General features: G+C 42.5%; 1 protein-coding gene across 2 annotated transcripts in view; it reads right to left on the bottom strand.

Annotated features, from left to right (window-relative positions):
- Nucleotides 1-15488, bottom strand: part of GRB2 (growth factor receptor bound protein 2) — a 57205-nt gene that overhangs the window by 2437 nt on the left and 39280 nt on the right. For both annotated transcript variants that reach the window (XM_038165517.2, XM_038165516.2), the window contains exons 3-5: nucleotides 8883-8980; nucleotides 3602-3724; nucleotides 1174-1342 (exon numbers count right to left, since the gene is read on the bottom strand). In XM_038165517.2, the coding sequence (XP_038021445.1) occupies nucleotides 1174-1342; nucleotides 3602-3724; nucleotides 8883-8980 (390 nt within the window). The remainder of the gene's footprint in view (nucleotides 1-1173; nucleotides 1343-3601; nucleotides 3725-8882; nucleotides 8981-15488) is intronic.

Below are 15488 nucleotides of genomic sequence, written 5' to 3'. Positions count from 1 at the left end.
CGATAAAAAAGGAAAGCATGGTCTATAGGAGACCTTAGAAAAAAGGTCAAATTTCTATGAAAACCCTGAAATAAAAACAGCAGATGTCTCAGATGTTCTGGTAGTTGTTTTCCACTGTTCACTACTTACCATAAATCTGTACTGTACTACAATGGCCTTTTTACTTATTTGTCCTGTTTACAACAACCAACAACATGAGTATTAATAACCTACCTAACCACTGAAATACACAAAGTTCCCCCTCAAAGCTTGGTACTGGCATTTTACACATTTTCTTTAAACCCCTCCAATATCAGTTTTGCCACAAAGCATTGTGTTTGGTCAGCAAATGTCTCCGTTGTTATGGAAAACCTAGGGGTTAATTTAAAAATGCATTTGGATTCTTAAAACTGGGAGTCTAACAAGGTATCTTCATGCTTGTCATTCTCTGCCAGCTCTTCATCACTGACCCAACTGTGCAGAGCTGTGTGTTCAGATGAACTCTGGCAAAGGCTGCCCAGGGCACCCAGAGAAGTGCGAGGTTCTGCCTTCTTCAAGCTAATGCTGCAGATAGAGGCAAATGGATTTATCCAGAATTGACAAAAGATCCAGTTATACCCAACGTAACATTTGGACTGCCCTGGGAAATGGAACAAAAAGAGCTACATACACACAAGCTGCTCTACTGACACGTAGCAGGTTTTGGTTCCTCTTTACGCTGGCTGGATTCAAAACAGCAGGCTAGAGATGTTCCATATGCCACCACCTGTAGCTACCTCTTCAACAAAGTACTTCACTGCTACCAAGGTGCAATTGTGGCTGTGACCCAGGACAAATAGAACTGTCCTTTCTTACTGTGTCCTAAACCAGTAGTAAACCCATTCTTAATTCACAGGAATCAGATGACCTTACTTCAACAGTAATCATAACCATTAACAGAAGTCGAGTGTCTAAGCAGCAACAACACTTTGCCAGGACTGAAGGAGAGACTAGGAGTTAGCAGGTAGGCTTTGCACAAACATCCAGCTAATCTTCCAGTATAATTCTGGCAACAAGATACAAAACTACACTTCAACAGAAAAAAATTAAGTCAGCTTTTCTCCATCCCTGTTCGTTTACTCTGAGATGTAATCCCACTCCAGATTGTGGTTGCAATAGACTAAAAAATATGCTCTATGAGGACACTTGTCTTACCTGTGGCACCTGTTCAATGTCCCGTAGAAATATTTGCTGGTTCCTGGAGACAGATGTGGATCTGTGATAATCTACCAGCTCGTTCAAAGAATTGAACTTCACCACCCAGAGGAAATACTTGCCAGCCCCATCTCTAAGCACCTTGAAGTGCTGCACATCGTTTCCAAACCTGGGAAGGAATAGAAGAAAAAAAACACATTAGTCACCGAGCATTCTGCTGGGATCATGAGCATGAAGAGTTGGGTACAAAAAGGTTGTTCAGGGCACAGTAAAAACTGTTGGTAGCACTGATATTACAAGTACCAGTTCATTGTCGTAAAGATGTTTGAAAACCATTTGTCAGTTGTATCTTACAGAAATCAGTGATCACAGAAAGAATTCAAACACTGAAATTTTAAAAAATCCTGCAAGTTTCAGATGCACTCTTCTTATAGTAGGTCTTCAGTTTAAAACCACCTTTTCCAACCACTCTGAAGTTGCAGAAGTTTGAGGCCTTCTGGTGTCACAACACTCCTTCTCCAACAGCATGTGCAGTCATTTCAGCTTTTTTACACTGCATTACCACATAGCTGCCATCCAGTATGTGTACTTTTTGATGCTTGTATGCAGTCACCTGTGTCACTGAAGACAGTGCACAGGATACCTAGGACATGTGCAATGGACTTTTACAAACGCAAGGTCATGTTGAAGAAGCTGCACCACAGCACCTTCCGAATCTTGCATTTGAACGTGCACTAGAAGTTGAACATGTGCTTCAGCCACAGCAATTTCACAACTGACTCAAAGCCATTACAAGCTCATGTTACTCTTGCTAAGGTGCCACACTTCTCCCAGCCTCAGCCCTTCCCTCACACAGTACCACTGTGCCTGTGTGATAATGCAGTACACAGGCACCAGTCCCATCAAAGCTAAGTTGCTGGGAAAAGAACTGCTGTAGCGAGGGTAGGATCATCTCTTCTGGCAGATGGTCTGGACTTAAGCAAAAGGACATCTTGCAAAACAGATTTCTCCACTCTTTCAAAAAAAAAAAAAAAAAGCACAAAAACCCTTACAAGGTGATGCTCACGAGTAATGCAGCAACTTCAGTTGTGCTTTAACAACTTTTTCTGGCAAACGATGACATTCGGTTGAAGCTACTTCTCCAACGATTTTATCCTAAATAAAGAGTAACTCCAAAGAGGGAGTGTCAGAATTTTCCAGATGAACAGCACACCAGTATTTTTTCTTTAGTCTAAACACTAAAAACAGGAGGCAAGAATTCCCCACTTGGCATGAAGAGCTCCTATACTGTGGCTGAAAGCATAGATACTGTCTTGGTGACAAAGCTAACACGAAACAATTCATGGGTACTGCCACTGCTCCCCTTCCTCAACCTGAGAGCTTCTCAGCACTTCAAATGCTGCAGCTCACCATTCAGGGAAGGGAAAAAAAGTTTTTCAAAATAAAACAGAAAAAAGCAATTGAGATATTACCACCAGGTGGCAACACTGAACAGGCAGGCAGAGCTATGCTGTTACAACCTTAGGTTTCATAAAGGAATGCAATGTCTGGAATGAAGCTTCCATTCATATCTAGTATTCCAGCTCAGATTATTGTATCCAACAGAAATATAAACAACTCTAAAATCAGTTGCTTAATTCAGTTTGTTGGCATGACTTGGTACTGCTGTGCAGGATGACAAACACTTGGTTACAGACCAGAGACGACTAGAAAAAATAATCTGCTAAGACAGATCACTGATAGCCACAGAAAATACAGCAAACTAGGAATCTTGCATGAATGATCTAAATCCATCAAGATAGATAGAAAATCTTGTTAATTTCTGGTACAGGAGGGGGAAAAAAATAAAGAAAAAGGGAAAAATAAGCTGCTAAAGAGAAAGTTCCCCTCTCCATATGTTCAATTACATCCCAAGCCCTTTCAAAAGTTTTTAATACCTCTGTTTTACAGAGACTTCAGACGTGTGAAATACTTAGACATGGCTCACATTACACCGTGCTACCTTTCAGGAACTCCTGCTGGTTAAGAGCCAGTGCTCTTATAGAAATGTTGCTCAAGGATGTGAACTGTTCCTCCTTAATGTTCCTCTTTTTTTTTTTTTGTTATTAGAGATTCTCTGTGAAGGTGAAATAAACCACTGAGAGATGGAAGAGGCCTCTCCTTTCATAGCATCATGACCCAGCGCTAGAGAACACGACTATCCCTAAAGTAGGTGCCAAGTGGCCACAAAAAACATTTGGAAGCGTACTGCACAAAGACAGAAGATGGAGTAAGAAAATTCATATCACTGGAAGAATAGGCGTGCTATAAGGCATCTGGAAAATTATTCCTGCTCATCAGCACTAGCAATCACCCGTCCTTTATCCGTGATTGAGAACTGGCATTAGGTGTCGTGATTGCCACACAAGTGCTTCTGGGCATTACTTACTTGACTGAGAGAGAGAAGTCCCCAGGAGCGCTCTCACTCTCCCTGATGAGGAAGGCACCATCATGTCTCTGTTTGCCTAACATCTCTTCAGCCTTTGCTCGGGGAATCTTTCCAAAAAACCACCTGTGGAGCGAGGAAAAGAAAACAGAGGAAGTTAAGAACTCGAAACATTTCATGTGCGAGCCTGATACAGATATTCACACCGAGGTGAAATGATTCCTTACAGAAGTACTTAAGCTACACCTACCTCGTTGCCACCCTACTACAGGCTACCGAACCATTTTCAGAATGTTTCGTCCTGGCAACGAAGCTACCATGATGCGCTTGCAATCGCCCTATTTCACCCAATTTAGCAAAGCAGAGATGTGGTAAGTGTGAAACCCTCAAGTTACAGGATTTATTTTCAGAAGGGGGAAATAACCCAACTGCTCAAGATTTCATGTGTTATTCACAGTTTTGCACCCTACTCTACCCTTTAGACATAGATGATATTTAGCATACATACATATAACCACAAGAACCTAATGTACACAGCTGCTTCACAAAGTCCTACTTGGTGAAGCTAAAAAGACTGCCATGGGAACTAGCTACAACCTGGAACAAAGTTAAAATATCTGTTATGGTCTGCACTGGTATCTTAGCAATCAGGCCTTGTAACCTAAGGACAAACAGATTCCTAGCTCAAGCAAGAAATTCGACTCTTAACTTCCTCTGTCGCTAAGGGCTAAAGTCTCATGTCTCCATACAAACATGCAAACTTTTAATTGCCCAAACTGTATGATACCGTCAGGTCAGGGATTACAAAGGAGCCCACACACTGGTGGCTAGTCAGCACTGAACTTCTCTGTGACATTACAATTTATTTCACTATTGCTGCCCCAAGATAATCAGTGAGGAGTAGTTACACACCCCTTCACTACTTATACCCCCCAAGGAGAAGCCACCCCTGCTCTAGTCACAATTTGCCAAGCAGGCAATGCAGAACACGTAAGGATTAAGCACAGAAACATCACTATTTTAGCGGGTAGGAACCTTAAAAATATATCTATGTAATATTTGCACAACGCAAAGGAAACACTGGGAGTTCACTCACAGGTTTCTTCAGAAACATCACAGCTGTAGAAACAAGATCCTGTCTACGGATTGACCCATCCTGCACAAATGGAAAGTGCATTTTATATCAAAAAACAATTTCTAGCCTTTTAGATCCGGGGGAAAGACATGATTACTTGACAGAGAGAACGAGTAGCTTCATTCAGCAGCTGGTTATTCCCGCAGCACGGAGCCCAACCTTTCTGACCCTAGTGATCAGCATCCCAGAGCACTGCCATCTAGGACAGGTTCTGTATGGCAGAGCTCAAGCAGGTGGCAGGAGTGGAGTTATATGCAAAGTGAGAAAAGTTCCCTCAAGTTCCCTCTGCTTCTTTGAGGATGATTGCTGAGCTGGGCATGCAAATCAGTTCTAGGAAAGGTAGGAAAGGTGCTGATAATGCTTGTTTCAGCAGCCTCTTTTTCTTGCTTTCTTCTGTAGTCAGGACAACCTAGCAGCTTTCACGTAAGCAGTCCCATGAAATAGCTGCACATGAAAGCCGCATCTCAACTTCTTGGCAGCTGCACAGAAGTCAAAGGCACGAGGCTGCTCACCTCTGTGGCACTAAGACTGAACCTGCATCAGGCAGCTGTATCATAGCACCGACCTGGTCACAAGGATCCTTACCTACATTCACGTTTGCACTTCCAGCCTAATCCAAGACTAACGGCAAACAAGGCTGAGCAGTAGGTCACGCAGTGTGGGAAGAGCTGAGCTGCGTGCACAACCAAAAAGCACAGCTGGCAATTCCGAGTAACAGATCACACCAGATAGAAGCTCTTACCACAGCCTTTAACCACGCAGATGACTGACCAGAGAGGGGAGCGTTTAAGAACAAAAGCTCCACGCAAAAGGTTTCCTTTCCACAATGAAGTTTTTGGTACAACAAAGAGAAGTTGCAAAACCGTCACTGAAATTGAGCTTTTCCTGAGAGAGGCTGAAGCTTTCAGGAGACCACAAAGTCTCCTCTCTAAGCAGCAGTCCCCAGAGGTAAAGGGGGACCTGATTACCTGATTACCAGCCTCTCAGCTACTGGCAGCCCTAGCTCCTCTCACTAGCTGTCTTCAGCATCTGCTCCCCACAGGAGGCTACACAAAACCATGCCCCATATTATATCTAACACGATGACACCACAAAGGTGCTTTTACTACATGCAGCATTAGATCAAGTCACTCCAGGACATCTCCCTTGTAAGGGGACTGTACAGACCACTTAGCTACACAGCTCTGTTATGTAAACTATGTTGGCACTGGAAATGATGCACCCTGTTTACAAACTTGCTGGCAGGTCTTATTTTGCACTTTTTACTCCCTGTACCCCCTGGAATGGAAAAGAAAAGCTTTCTCCCACAACCAGCCTACTTCTAGTGACAAAGTAGTCATGCATTTAGTACTTTCTCCATGGGCTAGCACCTGTGCTTCTTCTCAGTACCTGAGGCAGTGGCAGAGCCAGAAGAACCAACACCTACCTGTCTCACACAGTACTGTGCTGCCTCCAAATTCAACCAAGAGAAACCATTACATGAAACTCCTTCAGAATTCCAAGGTAGCATTTTGTTTTCTGGGCTGTTGGCACAGTTGTCAGAGATAAGCCCTTAAATTCACCTCTACCAAATGTTACATAAAGCAAACATTCTATTACGACTTCAGATATCCTGACACAGTTCTTGTTTACAATGTGTTTTAATTCTGTTTGGTTCTCATATAATTCTCAATTACATGTGACTTGCAAATGAAAGCCTCAGCTTAAAAAAAAAACAGTAACAAAATTCACTCATCTCTGAAAAATAGAAAGAAACTTGGAATAGCTCAGAAGAATTTTTTTCCTTCTTGAAGCCTCACAAGTTTATCCTTGTTTTCTCCTCAATTTTACTGACTCATTAGAAAGTTGAAGTGTACAAGATGATTAATGAAAGTAATACTTCCAAAACAACAATATCCAATTCTTAAAGTTTTCTGCCAGCTGTTTCCAAGGCATTTTAATTTAAATAGGAAGATTTTTAATCAAAGCAGCTTTATCATTTCATTGCTAGTTTAGCCATTCATAGATCAACAGGAGCTTGACTTCATAAAAAAGATGAAGAGAAAGAAAACCCCATAGATCAAAGTTATGTTGAGGAACTACTGTCCATTGAAGAACATACTCATAAAACATCAGAAGTATTCTGCACATGTGAATCTTTCCTGAAGAATGACTGAAAAAAATAATAAAAATCAGTGTGCCCAAGAGAACTAGGCCAAAGAACTGACATTCTCATAGCTTCCCTAGTAAATGGCTAAGCTTGATAACACTTCCACTCCTCTCCAGCTAGCTCATAATACAGATGAAACTCATCCAGTCAGCACTACAGAACCAAGTGCAGACGTTACTGCTGATGCTGCACAGAGGGCGATGCACCAGTTGGTACAACGCGAAGCTCACGCTGCGTTCAGACTCCTTTCAATCAGCAGCTTGACAATTCTTTTGGCTTCACTGAGTGCAACCATTTAGTTTGGCTCATTTCTTCCACATAAATTGCAAAGTAAGACTTCAGCAATACCTTAAAGAACAGCTGATTATGAACACACACACTTGGACACACATAACACAAGTCTGATCCAGATCATTTCATAGATGGCAAATTCTTTCCCTGCCCCCTTAAAAGCAGAAAGGTAGCCCTACCCCTGAACTGCACAGCTGTGCCTTCACAGGAAGCCTCCCTGCCCAGAGCTTCCTGCAGCTCTTCTGAGTATCATGCTGATGTCTACTTACTTCTTTGCTTTGTGAATTGATATGCGATTTGGATTAACCCTTCAGAACCCAGGTGACTCAGACAATGACTGAGACGTGCCACATTTCCCTCTCAGCTTTGTCTGCTCGTAGTTACAAAGCAAACGGGAAGATTTGCAAAATACAAGCAAGATAGAACACTCTACAACAAACTATGAAGCTGGAGGATTTAAGTCTCAGATCCTCTGACAGAATTAACCTTTAAAGGCTTTTTCAGATGCTTTCTTTCCAAATCCTCTTGAGCAGCTCTCATGGCACCTTCCCACAACACTGATACCAGTCTTGAGAAAAGGAATGGTCTCTTTCTCACACCTGGTCAGCTGCCTGATGTTTGCTTTTTGTAGGACCTGCTGGACTACTTAGAGAGCTCTGCGTTACCACTAAGCAAACACCATGCTGCGTGAACTTTTGTGTGATTTCCCAGGCCTGTTAATACAGTCCCCAGCATTGCTACGTGCTACACATGGAGCTACCGCCATCCCGTTGCCATCAGCAGTTTAAACATCTTCAAAAAAGGTCTAACTAACTATGCTTTAAAACCACCAAACTCACTCACTTGTAGGCTTGGATGTTGTTCATTCCCCTTTGTTACCAGTAAGAAGAAACTGACAGCTCTATCCCACTCAAACAAAAACACATGGATGATTAAAGAACAAACTGAATGTCAACATCAGACCACAGTATAACTCAAACGCTTCCAAAATTGTTATTAGAAGATGCACAATGACTCAAATCAATGAAGGAGAAATCACAATATGCATTTCTGATCCCCACTGGACTAGCAGATCAAGATAAACTAAACAAGGCTTTAAAAAACTTCAGAATTTTCTTGTACACTTTGCTTCACTTCTCACTTGGCTGCACTAAAGCAGCCCCCTCTCTTTTTTTGGGGTGCAGTCTTTCAGAAGCTTCTGTCCAACCTAAATTATCCTTTGATTCAGTACCCAGAATGCAACAAATATACCAGAAAAAATGTTTAAGGGCATTTGGAGTTAAATTTTTGGTAAGCTGTAAATGCTGCAACTTTCACTTTACTTTACTTTGTGTAGCAGATAAAAGAGTTCATCACAAGAACACAGTCACACTTTTTCCTGGGACTCTGGGTAATAACTTTCTACTGAACAGTTTCCTGCTGGTTTAAGCCTGCAACCCCTAAGGTCAGTCAGTCTGACCCTACAGCAAAATACCAGAGAATGCACAAGAAAAGCTTCCAAATGTCCTGCCCCATAGCTAGCTGTGAAATAAGTTCCTGTGAACACTGTAGGCTACAGCCAAAGATACAACTCAGTGGCCATCTTTTATCTAGCCATATGGTTTGGTAGATCTGGTAAGGAACAATCTGCCAAGTGCTCAGCAGCAAACCACCTTGTTTGAAGGGCAGCATGTGGAAAGATCAAGAGATCCTATCAAAGCTCTACTTACGGATGTGGTTTCATTTCTATGTAGTTCTTGGGAATGAAGCCGTCTTTTCCATTGAGTTCTGCCTTGTACCAATTCTGATCGCATTCTTCATTCAAAACCTGAAGGAAGGAAACAAATAATAAGCTCACCACATTTCAAGTTACAGCAAAATGGGTGAAGATATTACCCTATTCTTCCAGTTCTTATTGCCAAGACTGCTGTTGTAAGGCAAACCTATAAAAACAAGCTGCCAGCCATCCTGCTCCATTGCATCTCACCAGCTTTCAGAACCAGAAGCTGGACTAATAATTGAAAATAGCCAAAGAACAGCCAGAACACCACACTTTTTCACATGAATCAATACTTCAAAACACACAACTCTAAAAAAAAATGTTTTAATTTTTCATTGAATCCCTGCTAAATGGTACGGTGCGATTGACAAACCAGGTAGAATAACTGAAAATAGCCTCTGGAACAAAGCAGGATGAGGTTCCACAAATAAAACCATGCTATAGTTTAAAACCACCTTGCTCCAAAAATATTTTATTTGGGTTTGGAAGTAACAATCACATAGATCCTGCCCACCCCCTTTCAAAATTAAGCACCACAGTAATACTTTTTTCTAACACTTATGTTCCTGCTCAGCTTGCTGATTTTTTTTTTCCCTTTGCAACAGTGGCCCCCAAAAACCTAGATGTGAGTTAAAAAAACAATTTATAGCCTCAAGTCACAAAAGTGTCACATTATTAGCATTGCCAGAATGCAGGACAATGAGAAAATGTAAAGAGAAAGTCAACACAAATGCAGCCCCAGAGATCATAGACTATATACAAACAGAGTGAAAATACCCAGCAGAAAAATGCTCCTAAGCAATTACTTCAATTTTTGCAATCTCACTATGCTTCTTTTTTGGAAGGGCAACAAGAGGAAATTAAAAAGGAAAAGCAGACAAAAATTTGCAAGTGCAGGCCTTAAAATGCTTAGAGCTGATAAAAGTGCTTCAGAAAATTAAACTCTGAAGATCAATTTTTGCTGCCTTTCAAAAATGTGTGACATTAACACCCTAATCTGCCCCACTGCTGACTGCTGGATCTAAAAGAGAAAAAACTCATCACCTACTGAAATGGAATCTGTTAAAGCAAAAGGAAAACAGAATTCAAAGTGCCACCGTGAATGACAGTGGGTAGCAGTTACCTGCCTGCTCCTTAACTCCCGACTGATCGGGCTGACAGTCCCTGGGATGTCCCTTTGGTGCTGGGGTTTCATGAGGTGCTGAGCACAGCAGCAGTGCCACATCCTCTGACCTTTAGGTCGGCAACGATACTCACTTTTATGACCCAGTTCAGGATACCTTCAGTTGAAGAAGGGACTTTACTACCTAAGGCATCTTAAACCTTTTTATATGGATAAAGACATTCAGACCAACTTTTATGCAGTTCCTGCTTTTGGTTTCCATTTATTTACAAGCATTACGGCCATTCAGCAAGGATAATCTGACCACAGGTCATGAGCAGTTCAAGGGTGGCTCTGTTACAGGCTCTGAGGTAAAAGCTTGCACATGAAGAGTTGACACAGACCAGCTGATGTCTGCTAACTCGCCTTTAAGCAGGAAAGCTGCACGTCTCAACTGCTGCACTGACTGCAAGACTGCATTTTGTGCAGAAACCGATGCAGCTCCAGGATCGGAAGCACTGCTAGATGACACCGGCAAGCAGCTCTGCCATAGTACAGAGGGAACACTGAGGTTAAGAACAGCTATGTAAAAAAAGTGAATTGTATGGACACTATCAAGGTGGAGGGCAGAGGTTGGAACCCTGATCAACAGCTCAGTCATACAAAGATTTTGGCACAGAGCTTGTATAATCAGGAATTTTGGTTATTACATGTCCTTGAAGCTATCGCCACAGTCACTGTACAAAATAATACACACCCAAGACACGTTTTGATGTTATTTCTAATAAGCAACATCTTACGCAAATAGAATCCTTTATCAGAGATAGCACCAATCAAACCTCTGATCTGATTGTGTACCAACCCATTTCACTACCACTGAGTGTGGTTACGGGATACGGTAGTCTATTTTTCAAAAATTAAAAAACAACAAAAAAACAACAGAAAAGCTGATGCTTCATATGAAGGATATTACCACGTATTTGTGCTTTTGGCAGTAGGAATCAAAAATTATCAGAAATTCTAAAGCCCTAATTTAAATTATGTTAATGAGCTTTATCTTGCTCTGAAGATATGCTAATAGGTTTGGAGGAGCCAAATCACAGAGGGCTTGGGGTACTCATTAATGCCTGGCCTGAAGCCAAATGCCAGTGAGGGAGCACTGCTGAGGCATGCATTGAGCTCTGTGACAGGAAAAAACGGCTGGATGAAAGGCAGGGTAAGGTGAATTGCCTCCATATGTGCATGTCCAACCTGTTCAGGGGGCTTCTGCTGTGATAAAGAATCCTCCAGAGCCCCCCACTTCACTGGCTCGCTTTGCCCCAAGGACTTCTTTCTGCTTCATACAGGACTGAAGCATCTTCATAGCTGCTTGTCCTTTCTAGGATCATTTCAACCAGTTGTCACAGCTCCAGTCACACCCTGGCAGATAGCATGGGACATGGGTAGTTCAGCTATGTACTAAAGAGCTTATACACACACAGTCACCCTGGAGGCACCTTTGTTTGCCCATTTCTAGGCTTTTCAGTGTGCTCCTTTCCTGGAGCAACAGAATTTACCGTCTTCTTTGGAAAGCTCCACATTCAAGTTCAAGTCTTGTTTAAAGAGAGGTCACCTCCACAATACAGATGTCTACAAAATCATTTGTTCTGACAGCGTCTCGAATAAGCACTCCTGGAGCTGCTCCCGGTGCTTAGTCAAGCAAAAGTGACTTGTACTGAAGCACCTTAAATTGAGGACAGCTCTGCAGTCACGTGCACAGAGCAGTAATTCTGGTGGCTGCTACAAAGTTAGGTACCTGCTGCTGTGACAGCTACAGAACAGTCAGATAAAATTTTGGCTTTCAAAAAGTTGTGCCACTACCAACCACTACTGAAATACAACTAAAAAGTAAGTCAAGAACACGGAGGAAATCTCTGCACTGGGGAATCCAGCCTAGATGCTTACATCTGACAGTGCTCTCTTTTTTGTTTTTAGCCTTAAACCCACTGAAATGAAAGAACTGACATCACGTAATTAACTCGTTCTGCTGCAAAGCATTTCAAGCATCCAGTCAGTCCATCTAGTCTGTATCTCCAGCTGGCCTTCAAGAGATTTTCAGATGATAATCACAACTACAATTTCTTACTGAATACCTAAAAACCAGTTCTATGCCTGAAAGAAAAGTATAGATTCCTAACTTGAACTGTCATAAGATTTTTCTAGACTTCAAGGCTGTAATATTTAGTTTAAGTATCGAATACATAACTGGATTTTGCTTTGAAGATTTCCCAAAGTGCAAATAAATGCAGATAAATTAAGCAACAAAGTGAAACAAAGATTACTGCTCCAAATCAAGACAGCCTTCAGAGTCTGCAAAAAAAATCTAAAAAGCCCACATTTATCTCATCAACTGTTAAAAATTGCTGCTCTGCATACAGGTCAAACCATGAAGCATTCTCCTGCAGCCAGTCCCCACGTTTGCTACAGATCTAATCAGGCTTACGACAGAGCGACTCCTCCTTTCACACTGGGGCATCTGTGCCGGAGAGGAGGAAGAAGGAAGGATATTTTTAGCCACTACATTCGAACACATACTGCCATGTGATGGCCTCAGTCTGCAGTCAGCCCCGTTTTACAGTAATATTGGCTCAACTGCTGCCTGCCAGTTTCCTGGTTTGATAATAGATCTCTTATCAATGAGAGCCCATCTGTTCCCATGGAAATGGCGAAACGGCAGTGCTCAAGAGCTGCACAACAAGGCCATCACGAAGTTTTGGCCGAAACTGCTCGCAGAAAGTATTCTCGGCCATTTTCGACCCCCTACCTGGTGAAGATTTCTAAGCACGGCCTTTCCATCCTCATGAATTGTTGCACCAGTCCTGATACTCTCAAAGCCAAGCATCTCTCAGGAACACACAGAGACTAAACAGGAACACGACAAGCAGACTGGCTCCCATATGCAAATGTAAAACTAAACATAAGGCCTCGAACGTATTTACATGTTTGCAAATTTAGCCAAATTCATCAGAACGCCTGGCTTTTGGAGAGACAAAAGCCAAAAATGTGTTCACAGAGGGCTCTGAGTTTTGGCTGAACCCAGCTCCTTCCCCTGAACTGTGAGGTTTTGGGATTCTTGCTGCGCTAACTGAAACAGAAGGTAACAACTGCTCTCAGCTACAACTGCCTGCTAGCTGCCAATGTGGTTTTCCTCCTGAACGAAGTTGCACTGACATCGCCACAAAGAAAACAAGGCAGTATATTAAAAACACTCTCAAAGTCTCAGGAATCTGAGGAAAGTGCTCACAACACTTCATGCTAGGGCAGGAATTAAATTTTAAAAAGTAAACAAATGATTCCAAGCCAGCAATGCTGCAATTGAAATGTTTAAGCCCAGAAATTACTCATCCCAGGGTGGAATGGTGGCTGGGAGGTCAGTTATTGAGTCCCGCTGACATCGAGCAGCGCTGGAGGCTCCAGGACTGGCAGCTCTCACCCTACTCCAAAATGCTTTAACACAGCTTCTCCTTTCAGAGGAAAACGGCTCCTGTTCTGCTCCACAAAAAGAGGCACGAACACAAAGCAGCCACATCACACACAGGCAGCTACCACTGCAAGGCTTCCAACAGCTGGATTCAACAGAGTAAGTTCAACAGTCTACTCTAGGGCTTATTCCTTCCCCAAAGTTACTGCAATGGCACTGCGCAGCATTAAAATTCATCTCTTCAGAGTGTTGTAAGAGCCCGAGACACTGCCTGACAAACTGCACCTCCTCCCTGCCTCATGCCCATGCTGCAGAACCTCCTCTGAGCAGCCGTAGCCTCCTGCTCTGGCTGCTTCACACCACCACCGAGGTGGTTGTACTGAGGAAACGGCAAGTTCAGAAAACTTCGGGTAATGCGCCTGTCAACAGGGCACTGTAACTCAGGCCAAGGCAAATCAGAGCCTTTATCTTCCTGGTTTATTCCTCATGACACGGATGGCAGCTCATTTCAACTTCAAACACTCGACGCGAAGAGATGCATCAGGCAACTGAAGGTGACTAGCTCAAGAACACCAACTGCTGAAAATATTTTAGGCTTTTTCTTGTGTATCATAACCTCACCTAAAAATGAAAATATAAATCTTTCACATCAAAACCTGAAGCATCAGGTTTGGATGTGACTCCTGTAAGACTGAATATTTGCTCTCCAGGTGGATCCAGGAAGCTGTGAAAGCACCTAGCAGCCAGAGCAGGTGTAACTAGAAATGGCCAGTGAAAGATTCTTTCCTAACTGCAGTCAGCTACCAAGTATTATAGTACAATACCCAAATCAGGTGTGCAGTTCGCAATATATAATGTGATAATGTGTTAATACAAACACTTCTTCCACCTTTATCCTTTGAAATGCACAAAAAGAGCGCAGCAGGCCAAGCTGAACCCAAGAAGCACGGAGAGCACATCTCCAAGTGTGCAAATCAAAAGCTAGTGCCTGGGCTACACAGTGCTGTCTTTAGGCATCTTCTTTTCATAAAGAAGTTATTTCTATTCCTTTTGAAGGAACCTGGAGAGCTGGAAGAAAGACATAAAAGCAATGCTGAAGGACTACAAACCATGAATGACAATCAAAGTCACGGGGTACAGCCACTCTAGGAGCTAAGTCTCCTTCCCAACTCTAAGTAACATTCTCCTTTCAGTCTATTGCACACATCTACCCATCTCTGGAGGCTCATTCCATCCAGATGAGCTTTTATAGGTAAATCCAGTACAGCCCTAACTTTCATAAAGGACTGACGGGGAGAAGTCGCTGTGTTATATCACAGCACTTTTATTTTAACTACATGAAATAAGGGCAAGGTGCAATTTTAATTCCACGCAACACAGAACTCCAGCTACAAGAGATAGACAAGAGGAGTGGTCAAGGAAATCCAGTAACACTGGCTGGCAAGCACAGTAAAGACAGAATGTGGCAACAAAGCAAAGTCTGAAGACAAACACAGCTAGAAATTAGCATTCAAGCTTTCACTTCAAAATCATCTGGATTTTTTGGACCTAACACAAGAACACAATAGCCGCCTTTAAGTTATCTGAGGTACAATCACGTCTAGCCTCCGGGACAGAGCTCAGCACAGACAAACTTACCCTGCCTCTCAGGCCTTGCAAGTCTTGTGCCACCACTTCCCCTGTGGCAAAAGCCTTCTATCCCTCCATCAATTACAAAGACTTTTTTTCCTCACCTAATAATAGAAGGCAGATTAAAAAAAAAAAAAAAGACCAACCTAGACAACAACTCTTTCTCAGTACCTCAACTTCTTCGGATTATACGGCATAGAGATGGAAGAAAAAAATTGAAGTGTATCATAGTGACCTCCAAAATAGCTAAGAGATCCTGGAAAGCATCAGCACCGCTCGAAGAACTTTGCCATAGTTCTCTTTGCATCTTCACTCACGTTTCCTTCTGTGTAGGAAGTTTCCACTAGCACAAACACAGAACTAAC

This window comes from Anas platyrhynchos, chromosome 19 (assembly GCF_047663525.1).
Source record: "Anas platyrhynchos isolate ZD024472 breed Pekin duck chromosome 19, IASCAAS_PekinDuck_T2T, whole genome shotgun sequence".
Classification (NCBI taxonomy): Eukaryota; Metazoa; Chordata; class Aves; order Anseriformes; family Anatidae; genus Anas; species Anas platyrhynchos.
The sequence above is the reverse complement of the archived record's forward strand: the minus strand, read 5'-3'. Positions and strand labels throughout refer to the sequence as shown.